Source organism: Oryx dammah, unplaced genomic scaffold (assembly GCF_014754425.2).
Source record: "Oryx dammah isolate SB20612 unplaced genomic scaffold, SCBI_Odam_1.1 HiC_scaffold_17, whole genome shotgun sequence".
NCBI lineage: Eukaryota > Metazoa > Chordata > Mammalia > Artiodactyla > Bovidae > Oryx > Oryx dammah.
The window spans coordinates 78,976,289-78,996,003 of NW_024070201.1; the positions used below are offsets into that span (position 1 = coordinate 78,976,289).

General features: G+C 43.1%; 1 protein-coding gene across 1 annotated transcript; it reads right to left on the minus strand.

The window, feature by feature from the left end:
- Positions 1-1,031: 1,031 nt before the first annotated feature.
- LOC120877112 (glycine N-phenylacetyltransferase) lies at positions 1,032-15,372 on the minus strand. The gene is made up of 5 exons (XM_040259439.1): positions 15,198-15,372; positions 10,989-11,084; positions 4,644-4,751; positions 2,941-3,067; positions 1,032-1,410 (listed from the first exon to the last, which is right to left on the minus strand). Exons 2-5 carry the CDS (start codon positions 11,064-11,066, stop codon positions 1,235-1,237), a joined length of 489 nt encoding a protein of 162 aa, XP_040115373.1. The 5' UTR covers positions 11,067-11,084; positions 15,198-15,372; the 3' UTR covers positions 1,032-1,234.
- Positions 15,373-19,715: the final 4,343 nt, after the last annotated feature.

A 19,715-nucleotide genomic window follows, 5' to 3' on the forward strand; every position in this document is an offset into this window, starting at 1 on the left:
ACAGCCTTGTCATGGCGAAGGGGCTTATGTAACTCAATGAACCTATGAACCATGCTGTGCAGAACCAGCCAAAACAGATGGGCCATAGCAAAGAGTTCCGATATAATATGATCCACTAGAGAAGGAAATGGCAACCCACTCCAGTCTTCTTGCCTGGAGAACTCCATGGGCAGTGATGTGTGATACTGTGAGTAAAGCTTTTCCAGTCATTTTAACACACAGAGGACCATAGGACTGGGCATCTCTGAAGAAATGGCATCTGAGAGCATGAATGGCGATAAAGAGGCAAGTATATGAAGATCAGAGGGAGGACAAGGTGCAATGCAATGGCCCAAAGCCAGGTGTGGGTGTGTGAGATCAAGCTGCACAAAGCGGGTCAGAGCTGCTGCTGGGAGTAAGCAAGAGCGACAGGGTAAAGTCTAAGAGGTGATGAGTTCCAGGTCTCATAAGACCTTGGAAGTTCATAAAGGAGTTTGACTTTGATTTTATTTTCATGGGCTCCAAAATCACTACAAATGGTAACTGCAGCCACAAAAAAAAAAAAAAAAATCTTTCTCATTGGAGGAAAAGCTATGACAAACCTAGAGAGCATATTAAAAAACAGAAATACCACTTTCCTCACAAAAGTCCATCTAGTCAAGGATATAGTTTTTCCAGTAGTCGTATATGGATGTGAGAGTTGGACTGTAAAGAAAGCTGAGTGCCAAAGAATTAATGCTTTTGAACTGTGGGGTTGGAGAACACTCTTGAGAGCCCCTTGGATTGCAAGGAGATCCCAACCAGTCCATCCTAAAGGAAATCACTCCTGAATATTCATTGGAAGGACTGATGCTGAAACTCCAATACTTTGACCACTTAATGTGAGGAGCTGACTCATTGGAAAAGACTCTGATGATGGGAAAGATTGAGGGCAGGGGGAGAAGGGGTCGACAGAGGATGAAATGGTTAGATAGCATCAATGGACATGAGTTTGAGCAAACTCTTGGAGATGGTGAAGGACAGGGAAGCCTGGCTTGCTGTAGTCTGTGGAGTTGCAAAAAGTCAGACACAATTTAGCAACTGAACAGCAACAGCAAGCTGAGAAACCTCAACGGCTTTTCGACAGGTGAATAGATGTGATCCACGTTCCACTGTAAAAGCATTGCTCTGGAAACGCATTGCGGGGAGCCAAGGGTGACTGCAGGGAGAGAAGTCGGCAGGCTGCTGCAACAGTGAAGAGCGTCTTTTCTCCAACTCACATGGCTTTGGGTGGGCCGTATCCGACAGGTAAGTCCTTTGTCTCCGGCAGGGAAGGCAGAAGTTTCCTCGCTGTCTCAGGCATTACGTAGAGGATGCACTGTGTGTGCTCGACCTGAACAGATTTAGTGGCTGCAAGACTCTGTATCACCTCGTTCAGACTGGACTGTGAACCTAGAGAGCAGTTAGGGGGGAAGTAAGTGCCCTTGTGGATGCTTCTGGAAGCTTCCCAACAGACACGTCCAGGATTGAAAGTCAGCAACTTTGATTCTGGTGTTGCAAGCGACCGTGTGACCTTGGCCACATCACTGCCTCAACCTGTTTGCTCTTACCCAATACAGAGATAACACTAGAAGTACTGTGGGATCAAGGACATGTGGCATTTCCAAAATCATAGCCAAACTTGGGCTTCCTTGGTAGTCCAGTGGTTAAGACTGTGCCTACCAATGCAGAGGTCATGGGTTCAGTCCCTGATCCGGGCAGATGCCTCGGAGGGACTAAGCCTGTGTGCTGCGGCTTCTGAAGCCCACTCTCTTAGAACCTGTGGTCCACAGCAAGAGGAGCCATGGCAACGAAGCCCACACACCGCCACGAAGAGCAGCCCCTACTTGCTGCAACTAAAGAAAGCCTGCGGGCAGCAACAAAGACCCAGCACAGCCAAAATAAATTTAAAAAAACCAACAGCATTTAAGCTTGCATGTATACGGATGGCACGCCCTGGCACTGGTCTAATAGCACATTTAATCCTCACATTAACCTTATGTACGTCACACATGCTCAGTCATGTGCAAATCTTTGCAACCACATGGACCACAGCCCGCCAGGCTCCTCTGTTCATGGGATTCTCCAGGCAAGAATACCGGAGTGGGTTGCCTCCTCCAGGGGGATCTTCCCAGCCCAGGGATCGAACCCCCGTCTCCTGCATCGGCAGGTGGATTCTTTAGCACCGTGCCCCCTGGGAAGCCCAGCCACGCGTTCCAGGTACTTCTATCATCTTCATTGTTTATACGTGAGGGGACTGAATAAGGAATACATTACACTACTTGCTCAAGATCACGAAGCAAATAGTAGGCAGAACAGGGATGTCACCCAAGGGAGTCTGATTCCAACAGTGGCAGGTTCTCCTGTGACTGGGGACATGCTCTATGGCACAAGGACTTGTCATTCCAATTGCGGCTCAGTGGCAAAGAATCCGCCTGCCAGTGCAGGAGACACAAGAGCCGCAGGTTCGATTCCTGGGTCAGGAGGATCCCCTGGAGAAGGAAATGCCACCCGCTCCAGTATTCTTGCCTGGAAAATCTCATGGACAGAGGAGCCTGGCGGGCTGCAGGCCCTGAGATTGCAGAGTTGGACACGGTTTAGGAACCAAACAACAAACAACAAGAAGGCCAGAGGGGGAGCTCTGCTCTCATACCCAATTACCCTAAGGGATCTTCAATATGTCTGCAAAATATATCAGGAATCCTCATCTGACAAGAACTTATCTTACTCACATTTTCTTAAAAGAACCCTATAGTTTGCAATGTTTGAATTCAACTCCACTGAAGAGATGGTGTTAGCTGACACAGGGAGGGACCGTCAGGCTGAGTGTCTGGGGTCTAGTAGGAAATACTGATTGTAGGGGATGCAGTCAGGATAGAGAGACGCTCCAGGTATAGGTACGAGCAGTGCCCTCAGTGGGTAGATCCCAGATCCCTTACGTACTTTGGATCTGCAAATGTTGTTTCCAGTTGATGACATCTGATGTGGTAAGGGATTCTTGACAGTTGTTGAGATCCTTAGAATAGATTTGGTAGGTATTGGTGTAATGATCCAAGTCATCTGCCATCTCCTGTGTGGTTGGGTAATATAAATAAATCAAACTGATGATACCCAGTGATTGGAATACTTGTTTGGTATTTCATGATACAGTGCTATTTTACAAACTATACATCGCTATTCTTCTTGGTGTGCTATCATCATTTCTGAATCATTTTCACCATACGACTAAGTCAGGGATTTAATGAATAATTCCACTTACAAGTAAGAAAAACTTGATGAAGGTATTTTTCTGTTGCATAACAATTTCAAATCAACCAAACACTTACCAGTTTAGAATGTATTCTTCAGTGATTCTACAATCCTCAGGAGAAAGACTGAAATTTAGTTAAAGACAATCTTCCATTGCAAGAGTAAATGTTACTCTGTTTCAAAGAGTCTCAGAACAAATGGATTATGAGGACAATATTGAAATGGACACAGGTGACGTTGCATTAAAATTCTCACATGTGATAAAGCTGTGCAGAATGAAGACCCAGGATGCCTTAAAAATGTAAACTGCAACGCACTGTTTAAAAAATAATTCATATTTCCAAAAAAGCTAAAACACAAAATTTGCTCAAAAAGATTGTCTCAAAATTAATGAATAAAAGATGATGAGATTATTTTGAAGCTGAAGGAAGAAATCAAAGAACAACTACCCAACAAGGGCAGAATAGCTGGAAATTGTTGCCCAGAAATGCCCTTCCCATTAATACCACCAACAATCTGTTTTTTAAAGATTGCATTAAAAAGTGAGTATTATTCCCTTTTTAGATTTTAATAATTAAAATATCTTTACTTTTGTATTCTGTTTAATGTGGTACTTAAAAAAAATCACTATACATTTAAATTTTACTTTCAAATAATTCATCAAATGATACTATACGTTTACTTATTTTTGCATGTGGGAATTTTTATACTTTATTTTCAATATGCTTATAACATATTTATATTTGAGACAGATTAACAACTTAGTTTGAGTGATTTTTAAAAGTCCAGTACTGAAAATACATTCCCAAATACAAGCATCATAATTTATTATTTTTATTTCCCTAACGTTATCATCAGAGAAAGAAATGGCAACCCACTCCAGTGCTCTTGCCTGGAGAATCCCATGGACAGAGGAGCCTGGTGGGCTGCCATCCAAGGGGTTGCAGAGAGTCGGACACGACCGAAGCAGCTTCGCACACAACGTTATCATATTTACCTTCACACATGTTGGGGTGTTCCTTTCTCTGCTTAGAACGCAACCTCTGTTCTTGTCAACCTGTCAAAAACCTACCATTCTTCAAAATTCCCTTTTGGCAAAACGTCTTCCGTGGACGCTCTCTGGCCCTTGCCCCGCGTCCTGACATCGACCGTCTAACCGTCTCTTGGCCAGCGCTACTGCTGAATCTCGGGTATTTACTGAACCTTGTCACACCTCGCCGTCCTTGCTTTGCTTGTCTGTCTCCCTCCAGACTCTGAGGTCCTTAAGCACAGGGGCCTATTCACTGCCACTGCATTTCGTTTCTGTATCCACAGGGTCTACCACACAGCCAGGCATGCAGTGGGCGCAGAGCCAACACAAACACAGGTGCACGTTCATTCTGCCCCTGGCCCCTTACCTGCTCCTGAGGGCGGATAACCACGGTCTTAAAATCAGGCCACTTGTCCACCAGGGCCTTTAGATTGAATGGGTTTCCCTGGTTCATGTGGAAGACGGTCCCGTAAACCTGCCGTATCCCGAGAAAGTGAGAGGGTCAGCTTATCAGGAAGGGGTGGTGAAGCACCGTATTTGATTAGGACAAGGCTTATTTCTATGAAACCAGGTTAAGTACCTAATAGGGCCTTTATTTCGGTCTCCAGGTTCTACTTTATGGCTCCAAATGGAAATAGACTTTGGGGTCAAACAATGAGAACATTATATTGAGTGTGTCAGTCGCTCAGTTGTGTCCAACTGTTTGTGACCCCATGGACTGTAGCCCGCCAGGCTCCTCTGTCCACAGGATTCTCCAGGCAAGAATAGTGGAGTGGGTTGCCATTTCCTTCCCCAGGGGATCTTCCCAACCCAGGAATCGAACCCAGATCTCCTGCCTTGAAGGCAGATTCTTTACTCTCTGAGCCACCAGGGAAGATAAAAAATATTAGTATATTTTAAAATCCAGATAAATAAAATGAATAAATTAAAATCATCTACTAACACACTGTAGAATTTAGTGTTATATCTTTCCATTTTATTCCATTTATTTACACACACACATAGATTTCAGGGTTCCCTGATAGCTCAGTCAGGGAAACTAAAGAAACTGCCTGCAATGCAAGAGACCCGGGTTCAATCCCTGGGCTGGGAAAATCCCCTGGAGAAGAGAATGGCAACCCACTCCAGTATTCTTGCCCGGAAAATTCCATGGACAGAGAAGCCTGGTGGGCTACAGTCCACGAGGTCACAAAGAGTCAGACACAACTGAGTGGCTAACACACACGCACACAGTTCTTAAACATGAAATTAATTACCGAATACATATTAATTTAACATATGTTCCCCACACACACATACTATACTATGAGCATATCTCCACATCAATAAACACAAATCTATATAATCATTTTTAATGGGGGCATAATATCCATTATATGGAAGGACTACTTCAATTTTACTGTTTTATTGCTGGCCATTTCAGCGTTTTCTAATTTTTAACAGTTTATTTTTCAGTGAACATTGCTTTTGCATAAATCTTTGCAAATATGTATGATATTACAAATTCTAGAAGGGGAATTTCTGGGTCAAACATCAACTGTTGTTTAAATATTTTATTTTTCTTGCACACATCTCCAAATCACCTTCCATAAAGGTTAAATGAATCCCATCTATGTAAAAAGTAGAGACAGCATAGTGTTAACAACACAAGCTTTGGTAGCCAACATCCAAGGGCAACTTATTACGCAATTTTTTAAATCTTTGCAACCACCTGTTCAAACATTGGTGCTTTCAAAACACTGAAGAGGCTGAGAAAGAGATTGTCCAAACTGGAATGACCCACGTGGTTGTGGGGGGAGGAAAAACAGCAATCCACACCAGGTGCACCTTAGGACCTAGATGCATTGAAACAAGATGCCTTAGCAGAAGGCGAGGAAGAATGCCAAAGACCACGGCCAGAGGACGGAATGGTGACTGTTTCAATGACAAAGGACCACCTCTCACCCTGTGCTTCAGGAGGAGGCAAACTTTGACTTTGTTTTTCAAACTGACTTTACTGAGTTTTTATTTAGTTCAATATGGAAATTAAGTGCAGTTTTAAGGAAAATAAAATACATGTTTTTCCACGTGATGTTTGGAACCAGTGGCATTTATATACACATTTCTGTGCCCATGATAGTGTCATTTAACTGGAACATAGTGACTCCGGCAGCCACTACAAATGGAAGGGACTGAAGCTCACAGGTGAGATTGAACCCACTTAGTTTCCTCTGCTTGGGAGAGAGGTGGGCAGTCTTTCAGGCTGCGATACCCAGATTTTTCTCTCACCTGAGACTTATTAGCAACTAGTCAATGAGTTTTAGGTCATACATTTGTAACAAGAATAAACTTTACAAATATCCTAGATTTCTGCTTATGGGGGAAAAGCTATGTCATCAAAGAATCAGGTGAGTAGAGAGGAAAAGAACCTCATTAAAACTGAGGATCTCATGTTGAGAGTTACTTTCCCTTATAGTAGAGTTGGGCTAAGACTAGTCATGCCGAGGATTTTCTCCAAAAAGTTGGGATTCACTTAACACAAAAAGTAAATAACAATTCAAACCCCAGACATAGAGCATAAAAGAAAACAATTTAACTTGGAAAAATTGTCAAAGTAGACACCTAAGAAAAATAACTCAGGCACCTAACTGATTTAGTTCCTCCTCCTCCTGAAAAAATACTTTTGAGGTTATGTTGAATACGTGGTGTAGTTCCTGATATTTGGTAAGTGTTTAAGAAGTATTGGCTATTAATTTTATCATATCTTATTTAATCCTCCAAACATCTCTGCAAGGTAACGATAACCCTGCTTAGGGCTTTCCTGATGTTTCAGATGGTGAAACATCTGCCTGCAAAGTGGGAGACCTGGGTTTCATCCCTGGGTCGGGAAGATTCCTTGGAGAAGGAAATGGCAACCCACTCCAGTATTCTTGCCTGCAAAATCCCATGGCCAGGCTACAGTCCATGGTCTCAGAGTCAGACACGACTGAGTGACTCACACACACACAACCCTGTTCAAGGTTGAGGAGTGTCTGCCAAGAGTATTTACTTTCTGGTTTTACTCATTTTAAGTGCAAGAGCACTGAGATTTTTGCAGCGTTACCCAGAAAACAATGAATTTGTGGGATCAAAGTCGTCTGACTCCTGACCTTGTTCCTCTCAAGAGCTCCCTACCCTACCCCTCAGTGTAGCGTGCCTCTGGGCTACACTAAGCGCCTGTGGCCCAGCCTACACGTGACCCCTAAACAAGGTGTCAGGGCACCAAGTAGAAGTTGTGTTCGGCGCTTTGCCACCCCATGGACTATAGAGTCCATGGGATTCTCCAGGCCAGAACACTGGTGTGGGGAGCCGTTGCCTTCTCCAGGGTATCTTCCCAATCCAGGGATGGAACCCAGGTCTCCCGCATTGCAGGCGGATTCTTTACCAGCTGAGCCACAAGGGAAGCTCCCCCCAACCCCACAGCCAAAAAAAGATATAACATGATGGATTATTATAATATAATATAATAAAGGATATAATATGATGCTATTCCTTTCAGGTTTCCCATCAGCATGATCAGTATCAGTTCAGTTCAGTCACTCAGTCGTGTCCGACTCTTTGCCACCCCATGAATCACAGCACGCCAGGCCTCCATGTCCATCACGAACTCCCAGAGTTCACTCAGACTCACGCCCATTGAGTCCGTGATGCCATCTAGCCATCTCATGCTCAGTCGTCCCCTTCTCCTCCTGCCCCCAACCCCTCCCAGCATCAGAGTCTTTTCCAATGAGTCAACTCTTCGCATGAGGTGGCCAAAGTACTGGAGTTTCAGCTTTAGTATCATTCCTTCCAAAGAAATCCCAGGGCTGATCTCCTTCAGAATGGACTGGTTGGATCTCCTTGCAGTCCAAGGGACTCTCAAGAGTCTTCTCCAACACCACAGTTCAAAAGCATCAATTCTTCGGTGCTCAGCCTTCTTCACAGTCCAACTGTCACAGCCATACATGACCACTGGAAAGACCATAGCCTTGACTAGATGGACCTTAGTCGGCAAAGTAATGTCTCTGCTTTTGAATATGCTATCTAGGTTGGTCATAACTTTTCTTCCAAGGAGTAAGCGTCTTTTAATTTCATGGCTGCAGTCACCATCTGCAGTGATTTTGGAGCCCCCCAAAATAAAATCTGACACTGTTTCCACTGTTTCCCCATTTATTTCCCATGAAGTGATGGGACCAGATGCCATGATCTTCGTTTTCTGAATGTTGTGCTTTAAGCCAACTTTTTCACTCTCCTCTTTCACTTTCATCAAGAGGCTTTTTAGTTCCTCTTCACTTTCTGCCATAAGGTTGGTGTCATCTGCATATCTGAGGTTATTGATATTTCTCCTGTCAATCTTGATTCCAGCTTGTGTTTATTCCAGTCCAACGTTTCTCATGATGTACTCTGCATAGAAATTAAATAAGCAGGGTGACAATATACAGCCTTGACGTACTCCTTTTCCTATTTGGAACCAGTCTGTTGTTCCATGTCCAGTTTTAACTGCTGCTTTCTGACCTGCATACAGATTTCTAAAGAGGCAGGTCAGGTGGTCTGGTATTCCCATCTCTCTCAGAATTTTCCACAGTTTATTGTGATCCAGGTACAGATTTTTCCAGTACAGGAAAAACAACCTTTTTTTTTTTTTTTTTATCAGGTTGAAGAAATTCCCTCCTGTTTCTAGTTTGCTGAGAGTTTTGTTTTTATCAGAAATATTACATTCTGTCAAACATTTTTCTGCATCTATTGAGAGAAGATCTATGCTTTTCTCCAGCCTGTTGATAACAGTGAATTGAACTGACTGATTTTTGAATGTTGAATCTGCCTTGCCTTTCCAAGATGAACTTCCCTTGGTCATGATGTATTATCCTTCTGATATGTTGATGGATTTGACTTGATATTTTTTGTTAATGGATATCTCTGTTCACAAAGAATATTGTTCTATAGTTTTCTTTTTGGTATCAGGGTAATTCTGGACTCATAAAATGATTTGGGAAGTGTTTTCTCCTCTGCTCTATTCTACAAGAGTTTTTGTGGAAGTGATATTTTTTCCTTATGTGTGTGGTAGAAATTGCCACTGACAATATGTGAGCGTGGAATTTTCTTTGTTGGAAGGTTTTAAGCTACAAAATCAATTTCTCCAATAGATACAGGGCAATTCAGGTTGCATATTTCTTCTTCAGCGACCTTTGGTAATTCATGCTTTTCACAGAATATACAAAGTGAAATTTATGGACTTAGTATTGAAAATTATTTTCACTGGAAGTGCCAAGTCTTAACTACTGGACTGCCAGAGAAGTCCCTCAACTGTTATTCTTTTTTAGTATAAGCACTTAATGCTATCTGTTTCTCAGTTATCAACTGCTTTAGTTGCATCCCAAAGCTTTTCATACGTTGTATTTTTATTTTCATTCAACTAAAATGTTTCCTAATTTTCCTTGTAACTTTAAACATGACTTATTTAGAACTGTGTCGTATACTTTTAGAAATTCAGGTATTTTCCAGATATCTTTCAGGGTTTTTTTGTTTGTTTGTTTGTTTTTTGAGTTTAATTCTATATTGCTCAAGACCATACTTGCTATATTTCAATTCTTCTAAAATTTTTAGAAATATGGTCTATTTTGCTAAACATTCCATGTACACTTGAAAATAGCATGTGCCCTGCCATGGTTGTGGGAGTAAAGTGAAGTGAAGTCGCTCAGTTGTGTCCAACTCTGTGACCCCATGGACTGTAGCCTACCAGGCTCCTCTGTCCATGGGATTTTCCAGGCAATAGTACTGGAGTGGATTGCCATTTCCTTCTCCAGGGGATCTTCCCAACCCAGGGATCGAACCCAGGTCTCCTGCATGGTTATGGGAAGTATTCTATAAATGTCAATTTATTCAAGTTGGTTCATAGTATGTCATATACAATAAGTTCCTATATGTATTTATAGGTTTTCTGCCTATTCTACAAATTACTGAGAGAGAAGTGTTGAACTCTCTATACCTGTGTGTTTCCCTGTTTCTTCTTTCAGTTTTATCAGTTTTTGTCTCATGAACTTAGAGCCTCGGTCACTAGGTGTATACATTTCAGGTTTTCTTATATCTTCTTGGTGAATTGATTCCTTTATCATAATGCAGTGGCAGTCTTTATCTCTAGTAATAGCCTACTCCCTTTGTAATATATATTATTGCAAGAAAAACACTTCCACTTCTCTATGGCACAAGATAATTCCTTAAACATAATTTCTGTCTCATTCGAAGTTAAACATAATCCTTGGGGTTTGACAAAAAACAGAATTTGACAGATTATTAATTACAAAGAAGAAACATAATGGATAGCTTTTCATCGGGCACTTGATTGTTTGCTAAGAATAAACATTGACTTTGGCAATTCTGGAAGAAAAAAAAAACCTCCAGAGTTACATAACATGAGTTGGAAGGGCACGAGGGAAAGCTTTGGCATCATCACACAACAAAGATCATGATGGGTTCAAACCTCAGCACTGCCACTCACTACTGGCACGATCTTGGTCAGGTCATATGACCGAGCCTCCCTTTCCTCTTTGGTTCTACAGACATGATATAGCTGCCTTGCAGACAGGTGACGTAAACCAAACAAGCAGCCAGGTGGGTGAGCCTGGCACAGAGTCGGTGCTCAGGGAGTCTTGTTCTCTGTCCCCCTTCCCTCAAGCTGGCCCTAGCCCCTTTCCCCTTAAGAACGTTCCACTCTCACCTTTAAGGACTCAGGGAGACTCTTCCTCAAGGATTTCTCTAACATCTGCAGCAGTTGTGGGCCTTGTAAGTGGAACATCTTGGCAGGTCCCTTAATCTATGAAAGGATCGACAGACAAGGAATGAGAAGTGCTGGAAGACACACAAAGATGCCTGTTTCCTGAGAAACAGCAACGGTTAAAAACAAAACAGAACAAAAAGCCCGCCACTCCCTTCGTGTTTCTGAGTGTCTTCCTGCAAGGAACTGCCCTTCTCCTGTTGGGCTTAAGACTCACCATGACCCTCACGTTATCTGTGACAAGGCCAGGTACTAATCCTTCAAACTGCCCATCTTCAACAGCTCATACAAGTCAACGTAAAAAAAACTTCAAACAAAAAGCCAAACAACTCCATTAAAAGGGCATAAGAACTGGATTCTTTTTAACTCTGCTCTCCCTTCCTACATGGTTAGGTGGATGGTTTATCCCTGCTGAACAATGGCAACAAAGTGTTCTAATGGCTTAACAAAGGTTATTGGCTTCACAAATCATTAATTCGCCTTCTCTCCTGTACACAGTCCTCTGCACCATGATCCACCCTTAGCCCAAGCCAACACTGGCATTCAGAATGATCTTCCATGAAATTTTGCTGACTCTTTTCCATGAAATAACCCTATTCTGCCTGACCTTTCAGATGTTTGTAGATCTTACCGTCTGAGAGTTCTTCTGTCGAAATAATACCCTATTTCAGCACTCCTTTTCTCTCTTGAAATAATCCTTTCAAATAAAATCTCTCCTTACCAAAGTCTGGCTTTGATTTTTTAGTTAATGGTATTTTGGTATCGTTTCATTATAATTTAAATAGACTTTTGTGACTAGCCTGGAAACCTAAGTATTGATTTATTCATCTATGCAGTCATTCACTTATTCAATCACCCAATCAGTGTTGATGTTTATTGAGCACTTAATGTATTCAACAGATGAGGTCACCTCAGTGAACTACATTTCCTAGAATTCTCTTCCCTTTATGTTTCCAGTTAGGGTGGACCACAGAGATTCTCTGGTAGCTCAGCTGATAAAGAATCCGCCTGCAATGCAGGAGACCACAGTTTGATTCCTGGGTTGGGAAGATCCCCTGGAGAAGGGATAGGCTACCCACTCTAGTATTCTTGCCTGGAGAATCCCCATAGACAGAGATGCCTGGCAGGCTACAGTCCATGGGGTCACAAAGATCTGGACACGACTGAGCGACTAAGCACAGCACCTTGGAGAGACTCCTATGGAAAGCCTGGTTGTTGCTGTTCAGTTGCTCAGTCGTGTCTGACTCTTTGTGACCCAATGGACTGCAGTACACCAGGTTTCCCTGTTCATCACCATCTCCCGGAGTTTGCTCACTCATGTCCATTGAGTCGGTGATGCCATCCAACCATCTCATCTTCTGCCGCCTCCTTCTCCTCCTGCCCTCAATATTTCCCAGTGGAAAACCCAGAGAGCAGAATTAAAGCAGTGGGCATTTTGCAGCTAACCTCAGGGATTCCCAGGTGGCTCAGTGATAAAGAATCCACCTGCTAATGCAGGAGACTCAGGAGATGTTGGTTCGATCCCTGGGTCAGGAAGATCCCTTGGAGGAGGAAATAGCAACCCACTCCAGTATTTCTGCAGGAAAATCCCACAGACAGAGGAGGCTGGCAGGTTGCACAAAGTTGGACGTGGCACAGTAACTCAAGATACAAGGTAGTAGCTGGGCTGGAAGAGCGTCTCCATACCCTGGGTCTACCTTCAGCCTGTCTGTCCCCTGGGACAGGGGAATGTTAACCCCTTAATGGTTTGCAAATACTTTCTCCTCTCATAGATTGTTCATTTTGTTGATTCTTTTGCTGTGGAGAAACTTTTTAGTTTGATATAGCCCCACGTGTTTATTTTCTGCTTTCAATACTTGAGCTTTTGTTGTCATATCCAAAAAAAATCATTGCCAAGACCACGGTCAAAGTTTCCCCCTCATGTTTTCTTCTAGGAATTTTATGATTTCATGATACATTTAAGCCTTTAATCCATTCTAGGATAATTTTCTGAAGTGGCCTTTGTATCTTGCTGTAGCTGCTGTGGGCAGTCACTGAGGCTGGTAGGAATCACTTAAGTCCTGTAAATATATGTTTTCTTTACTATAAGGTGAAGTGTGCTAGTCTCCTCTGTTGTCCTTCTTTTCCACACAGGACCACAGAATATTTCTTTAATTCAGTATCTGATATAACAACTCTGGACTGTCTTCATTTTATTGAGGCCCTAATTCCAGAAGACCTTCAAAACCCAGCTTTTGTTCCCATTTCAAAGTCTTACTCAAATTTCCCTTTTCTCTCTATTGACTCCCGTTAGTTCCTCAATCCAAACAGAACAGATCACTCTCTTTTCTGTACCCCCCCAAGATTACGTACACATTTCAATCAAAACTTGTTACAGCACATCACAGTTTGCCCTCTGGATTATCAGCCCTCTAGGCAGGGCCTTATGTCATTTATTCTATTATTCTCAATGTTTATTACACCATTGGGTACACAGTAAGGACTCAGTGTTTGTTGATTTAATATATGACACACTTACATAAGCACAATCATCCCTTTAGTCATTCTGCTCACTAAGGGAAGAGACTCGTTCTTTCACTCCACAGGTGTCAGCAGAAGAACCAACTACATTCTGGGCTTGGGCATTCCTACCATATGTTTCTTGGAAAAAAAGGCTCAGACCAGAATAGAAGTGCCCGTGCCATGCTTTGGAGAATATCAAGAGAGTAGAAGTGCATCATTCCTAAACATTAATCAGACATCGTGTGTGTGCGAAGCTGCTTCAGCCTGTCCGACTCTTGCAACCCTTATGGACTCCTCTGTCCATGCGATTCTCTAAGCAAGAATACTGGAGTGGGCTGCCATGCCCTCCTCCAGGGGGTCTGACCCACGGACTGAACGCCTGTCTCTTGTGTCTCCTGCATTAGCAAGCGGGCTCTTTACCATGAGAGCCACCTGGGAAGCCCATTCAGACATTAGCTAGGAGCATTTCACAGAAAGATTGCATGAGGATAAGAAAAGTTGAATTGGATACCAGATTACTGGGGATAGAATATTAAAGTCCTGACAAGTACATTTGGGACAACTTTTTGCACTTGCATATATGCACACACGCACACACAAAATGAACACAAATGTAATGTTCAATAAATGCTGTTGACTAAAACTGAGGACATTCATTTTAGGGGGTTGCCAGTCTTGACAACAGCCCAAGTCCTGTGAAGCACTGTTTGAAACCTTTGACAAATCCACTCCAGTCCTGGGAATTTATCCAAAGAAAACAGCTCAAATGAAGAAAAATACTCTGAAAAAGCGTGAAAGCAATACAATATTAACTCACAGGGATGTACAGGACACAATCTCAGTGTCTCGCTATAAATATAATTCATGTTAATATAATCTATCATTATATTACTACTCTAAAATCCATTTTAACCTGAAGGTTATATGTTGCCATATGACAGAGTCTTCAAGATGAGCATGGAAAGGATGGACATGACCCTGGAAAAATCACTAGAGGCCTTTGTGTGCATATTTACATGAATCACAGACAATAAAAATTTAGAAGGAAACACCAAATTATATAGGAGCATTGTAACTGAGATTTTAAAAATTACATTTATTTTTTATGGTTTTAAATTAATATTAATCTCATCTGGATTGAAGTCTATTGACTACAGTCTACCTCATCTTTTGGAAACTTTAAGAAAGGCACTTAATTTCCCTGGCCATCGTTTACCCAAAGGGGGGGAAAAATCTGACTACCATATAACGTTACTAGGGAATTGAATAAGATCATGTTTGCATAGTATGTCTACAAACTGTTCCATAAATATCACCCAAACCCACACACTTCTTCCCAGAAGCTGTTACCTTTTCTGGCATGCCAGCTATTAACAGGAAGCTCCCAAATCATGCCACATTTATGTATCAATTCAGAACAAAAGCCCGTCCTTATCCGGGGAAAAGTTCTTACAGAATCAGGACACTACCCCGTACATAGTACATGCCTGATACAGATTTCTCAAAGGGAACCACTTCCTTTTCGCCTGGCATAACTCTCAGCACTCGGAAATTCTTATCCACTCCCAGCAGCAGCGTTTTGGTTCATCTGCTTCAGTGAGGAGACAGGGGCTGAGGCCTCCCAGAGCAGTGGTCCTCCTTGGCTCTCACCTGTGACACCGTCTTCCCCCTCAGTCTCTGCGGAGATCCCCCCAGAAACAAGAGGCAGAACACCACTCCAGAGATGACACTTTTCTTCTGGCTACTGTGGTCTTGCGAAGTGTGCCTATTGGTCTGATCCCCAGCCTGCTGAGCCAAGACGCTTAACTGAACCCACGCACAAGCTGCACTTTGGCGGCTACGTGTGGGGAGTCCCTCCTCCCAGGCCCGGTGTTTGGCAGAGTGCCCCGCTGAGGCTCATTTTTTTCCAGAGATCTGAGCTGCTTTCTGATCCCAGCGGTCCTCCAGTCCTCCCAGTCCTCAGCAACTCTGAACTGTGAGATCCTGGAGGCAGGGTCTCTACAGGCAACGCCTGCTGCACTCCCTCCATTTTCATGAATACCTGCCGCAAAAGCAAGAGATGGCGACTGTTTGAACTTGATGTAGAGAATCAGAGCTCTTTTTTTAACCCTAAGAAATTACTTACTTGGAAAGACTAAAGGGCCTAGAAAGTACCCCCCACAGACTGTGGCTCAGATCATGAACTCCTTATTACCAAATTCAGACTCAAATTGAAGAAAGTAGGGAAAACCGCTAGACGGTTCAGGTATGACCTAAATCAAATCCCTTTTGATTATACAGTGGAAGTGAGAAATAGATTTAAGGGCCTAGATCTGATAGATAGAGTGCCTGATGAACTATGGAATGAGGTTTGTGACATTGTACAGGAGACAGGGATCAAGACCATCCCCATGGAAAAGAAATGCAAAAAAGCAAAATGGCTGTCTGGGGAGGCCTTACAAATAGCTGTGAAAAGAAGAGAAGTGAAAAGCAAAGGAGAAAAGGAAAGATATAAGCATCTGAATGCAGAGTTGCCAAGAATAACAAGAAGAGATAAGAAAGCCTTCCTCAGCAATCAGTGCAAAGAAATAGAGGAAATAAACAGAACGGGAAAGACTAGAGATCTCTTCAAGAAAATTAGAGATACCAAGGGAACATTTCATGCAGAGATGGGCTCAATATGGTATGGACAGAAATGGTATGGACCTAACAGAAGCAGAAGATATTAAGAAGAGGTGGCAAGAATACACAGAAGAACTGTACAAAAAAGAGCTTCACGACCCGGATAATCATGACGGTGTGATCACTCATCTAGAGCCAGACATCTTGGAATGTGAAGTCAAGTGGGTCTTAGAAAGCATCACTATGAACAAAGCTAGTGGAGGTGATGGCATTCCAGTTGAGCTATTTCAAATCCTGAAAGATGATGCTGTGAAAGTGCTGCACTCAATATGCCAGCAAATCTGGAAAACTCAGCAGTGGCCACAGGACTGGAAAAGGTCAGTTTTCATTGCAATCCCAAAGAAAGGCAATGCCAAAGAATGCTCAAACTACCACACAATTGCACTCATCTCACATGCTAATAAAGTAAAGCTCAAAATTCTCGAAGTCAGACTTCAGCAATACATGAACCGTGAACTTCCTGATGTTCAAGCTGGTTTTAGAAAAGACAGAGGAACCAGAGATCAAATTGCCGACATCCGCTGGATCGTGGAAAAAGCAAGAGAGTTCCAGAAAAACATCTATTTCTGCTTTATTGACTATGCCAAAGCCTTTGACTGTGTGGACCACAATCAACTGTGGAAAATTGTGAGAGAGATGGGAATACCAGACCACCTGACCTGCTTCTTGAGAAATCTGTATGCAGGTCAGGAAGCAACAATTAGAACTGGACATGGAACAACAGACTGGTTCCAAATAGGAAAAGGAATATGACAAGGCTGTATATTGTCACCTGCTTATTTAACTTCTATGCAGAGTACATCATGAGAAAAGCTGGGCTGGAAGAAACACAAGCTGGAATCAAGATTGCTGGGAGAAATATCAATAACCTCAGATATGCAGATGACACCACCCTTATGACAGAAAGTGAAGAGGAACTAAAAAGCCTCTTGATGAAATTGAAAGTGGAGAGTGAAAAAGTTGGCCTAAAGCTCAACATTCAGAAAACGAAGATCATGGCATCTGGTCCCATCACTTCATGGGAAATAGATGGGGAAAGAGTGGAAACAGTGTCAGACTTTACTTTTGGGGGCTCCAAAATCCCTGCAGATGGTGACTGCAGCCATGAAATTAAAAGACGTTTACTCCTTGGAAGAAAAGTTATACCAACCTAGGTAGTATATTCAAAAGCAGAGACATTACTTTGCCGACTAAGGTCCATCTAGTCAAGGCTATGGTTTTTCCAGTGGTCATGTATGGATGTGAGAGTTGGACTGTGAAGAAGGCTGAGCACCGAAGAATTGATGCTTTTGAACTGTGGTGTTGGAGAAGACTCTTGAGAGTCCCTTGGACTGAAAGGAGATCCAAGCAGTCCATTCTGAAAGAGATCAGCCCTGGGATTTCTTTGGAAGGAATGATGCTAAAGCTGAAACTCCAGTACTTTGGCCACTTCATGCGAAGAGTTGACTCGTTGGAAGACTTTGATGCTGGGAGGTATTGGGGGCAGGAGGAGAAGGGGACGACCGAGGATGAGATGGCTGGATGGCATCACTGACTCGATGGGCATGAGTCTGAGTGAACTCCGGGAGTTGGTGATTGACAGGGAGGCCTGGCGTGCTGCGATTCATGGGATCGCAAAGAGTCGGATATGACTGAGTGACTGAACTGAACTGACAGTCATTCACAGGTGGGTCTGGTCACGATGCTTCCTGTGAGCTTAACAAATGTATTTTAGCTTTTAGCTCATTATCTGGGAGGCAGAGATAATAGGGAATTATGCAAATTATATGTAATGCCCCATCTCTCATTTGCAGAGATACAATTTAAGCTTAAATGTAGTACCTACCGCTTTAGTGATTAACTTGTAATAGAATACAAAGGTTCTTCTCTGTTAGGTTTCCCCACTGTCAATGTCCATTCCACAAACTTGTGGGGAAAAGGATTAAGACCACTCTGGCTATTCCCTGCCAAATGGAGAGATGAATATTTCTTAGAATCTTCAGTCAGCAGTAAAAATCCTCTTTCTTCTTTTATCTACAGCTGTTTGAATCTGATAAAACCCTTTAGCACTTTGTCCCACAGTGTTACCATCTCTAGGGATGACTTTCCAACTCTTGAAACAAGGCATGTTAGCACTTGGTTCCATCATGTTGTCACTGTTCCAGCCAGAAATTGCACGGATGCTACTGTGTCAGGGTTGGAGTCAATCTTCTTCATGCAGGTGCTGAACATCTTAACGAAGTCCTCATCTCTCCTGGCTGTAAAGTGGTTCAGTGGGATCTGTCATTATGTCCAGCAACTGGACGTATCACACTGAGAGTGGAAGCCAGAAGGGCATGCCCAAGGGTCTACCCATCCTTGGAGATACCTCCTGCAAATTCACCGGTAGCGACAGCAATCGGGTCAGCAGCATCAGTCTCGGATGGCCCATGATCACATTTTTGATAAGGTCTCTGTGTCCTGGGCCATCAGTGATGGTACTTGCTGGTCTCAAGCGTCCGCAGGGAGATATCAGTGGCGATACTATACTTGCATTCAGCTTTCGGTTTGTTCAGGACCCAGGCATCCACTTCAGAGACTTTCTGTCCAAGTGGGATATGCTTTCACCCACACTGAAAAAAATGTCCACAAATATTAGTGGCTATCTTTTCACAGACTCAGGAGGGAGTGTGGTTGGTGAAGCAGGGAAGACCTCTGTCTCCTTTTCTGGGGTTCTCCTGAGCACCATCTTTATAGGCTTAAAGTGCAGTCTGGTGTGACTCTGACACCAAGCTGTCTTAGTGAAAAACTTCAGGACGAGCTCTATCACCAGAAAGTTCATCAGCTCATCCCACACCATTTTATCCTGGGCTCCTATGGGGAATTAGGCACCTCAAGTCCAAGGGAGCCCCGGGCCTTGTCCTTCATCACCATGATCGTCTCTACCGTATGAGAGGCTCTCATCTTTTCTCATTTTTCTTCTTATGTCTTGGCCTGGGGCAGTCATTTATTCGTGTTGTCTTTCTTGCAGTAAGGGCATTATTCCTTCCTCAGTAGTGTCTTGCCTGTCTCCAGGTTACTTGCCTTTCAGATGTTCAATGCTGCCTCCAGGAGAGCGGCATTTTGCCTTGCATCTTTCTTCTGCTGTGTTCCCTGTTGAACACTTTATAAGCAACACCAACCAACTGAGAAGTGTTCATTCTAAATGTAACACCTAATCTTTGCAACTTTCTCCTCATCGAGGTATTTTGCTCAAAAAAAGATCAGATTTCCGTTCTAATATTTTCAGGGGCTTCTGGGTCTGCATTAAGATGGCATCTGTGTGTCTCAGTCACTCAGTCATGTCTGACTTTCTACGACCCGTGGACTGTAGCCCACCAGGATCCTCTGTCCACGGGCGTCTCCAGGTAAGAATACTGGAGTGGGTTGCCACTTCTTTCTCCAGGGGATCTTCCTGATCCAGGGATCAAACCTGTGTTTCCTGCATTGGCAGGCAGATTCTTTACTGTCTGAGCCACGAGGGAAGCCCTGTAGTCTTGATAAATCCTT

Bases quoted from the DNA above. Each gene is read 5' to 3' on its own strand.
- LOC120877112 (XM_040259439.1), bottom strand. From the start codon at position 11,066: ATGTTCCACTTACAAGGCCCACAACTGCTGCAGATGTTAGAGAAATCC. The intron at 4,752-10,988 runs GTGAGAGTGGAA...GGGATACGGCAG, and splicing joins GTCTCCCTGAGTCCTTAAAG to GTTTACGGGACCGTCTTCCA. The intron at 1,411-2,940 runs GTACGTAAGGGA...ACTGCTCTCTAG, and splicing joins ACAACATTTGCAGATCCAAA to GTTCACAGTCCAGTCTGAAC.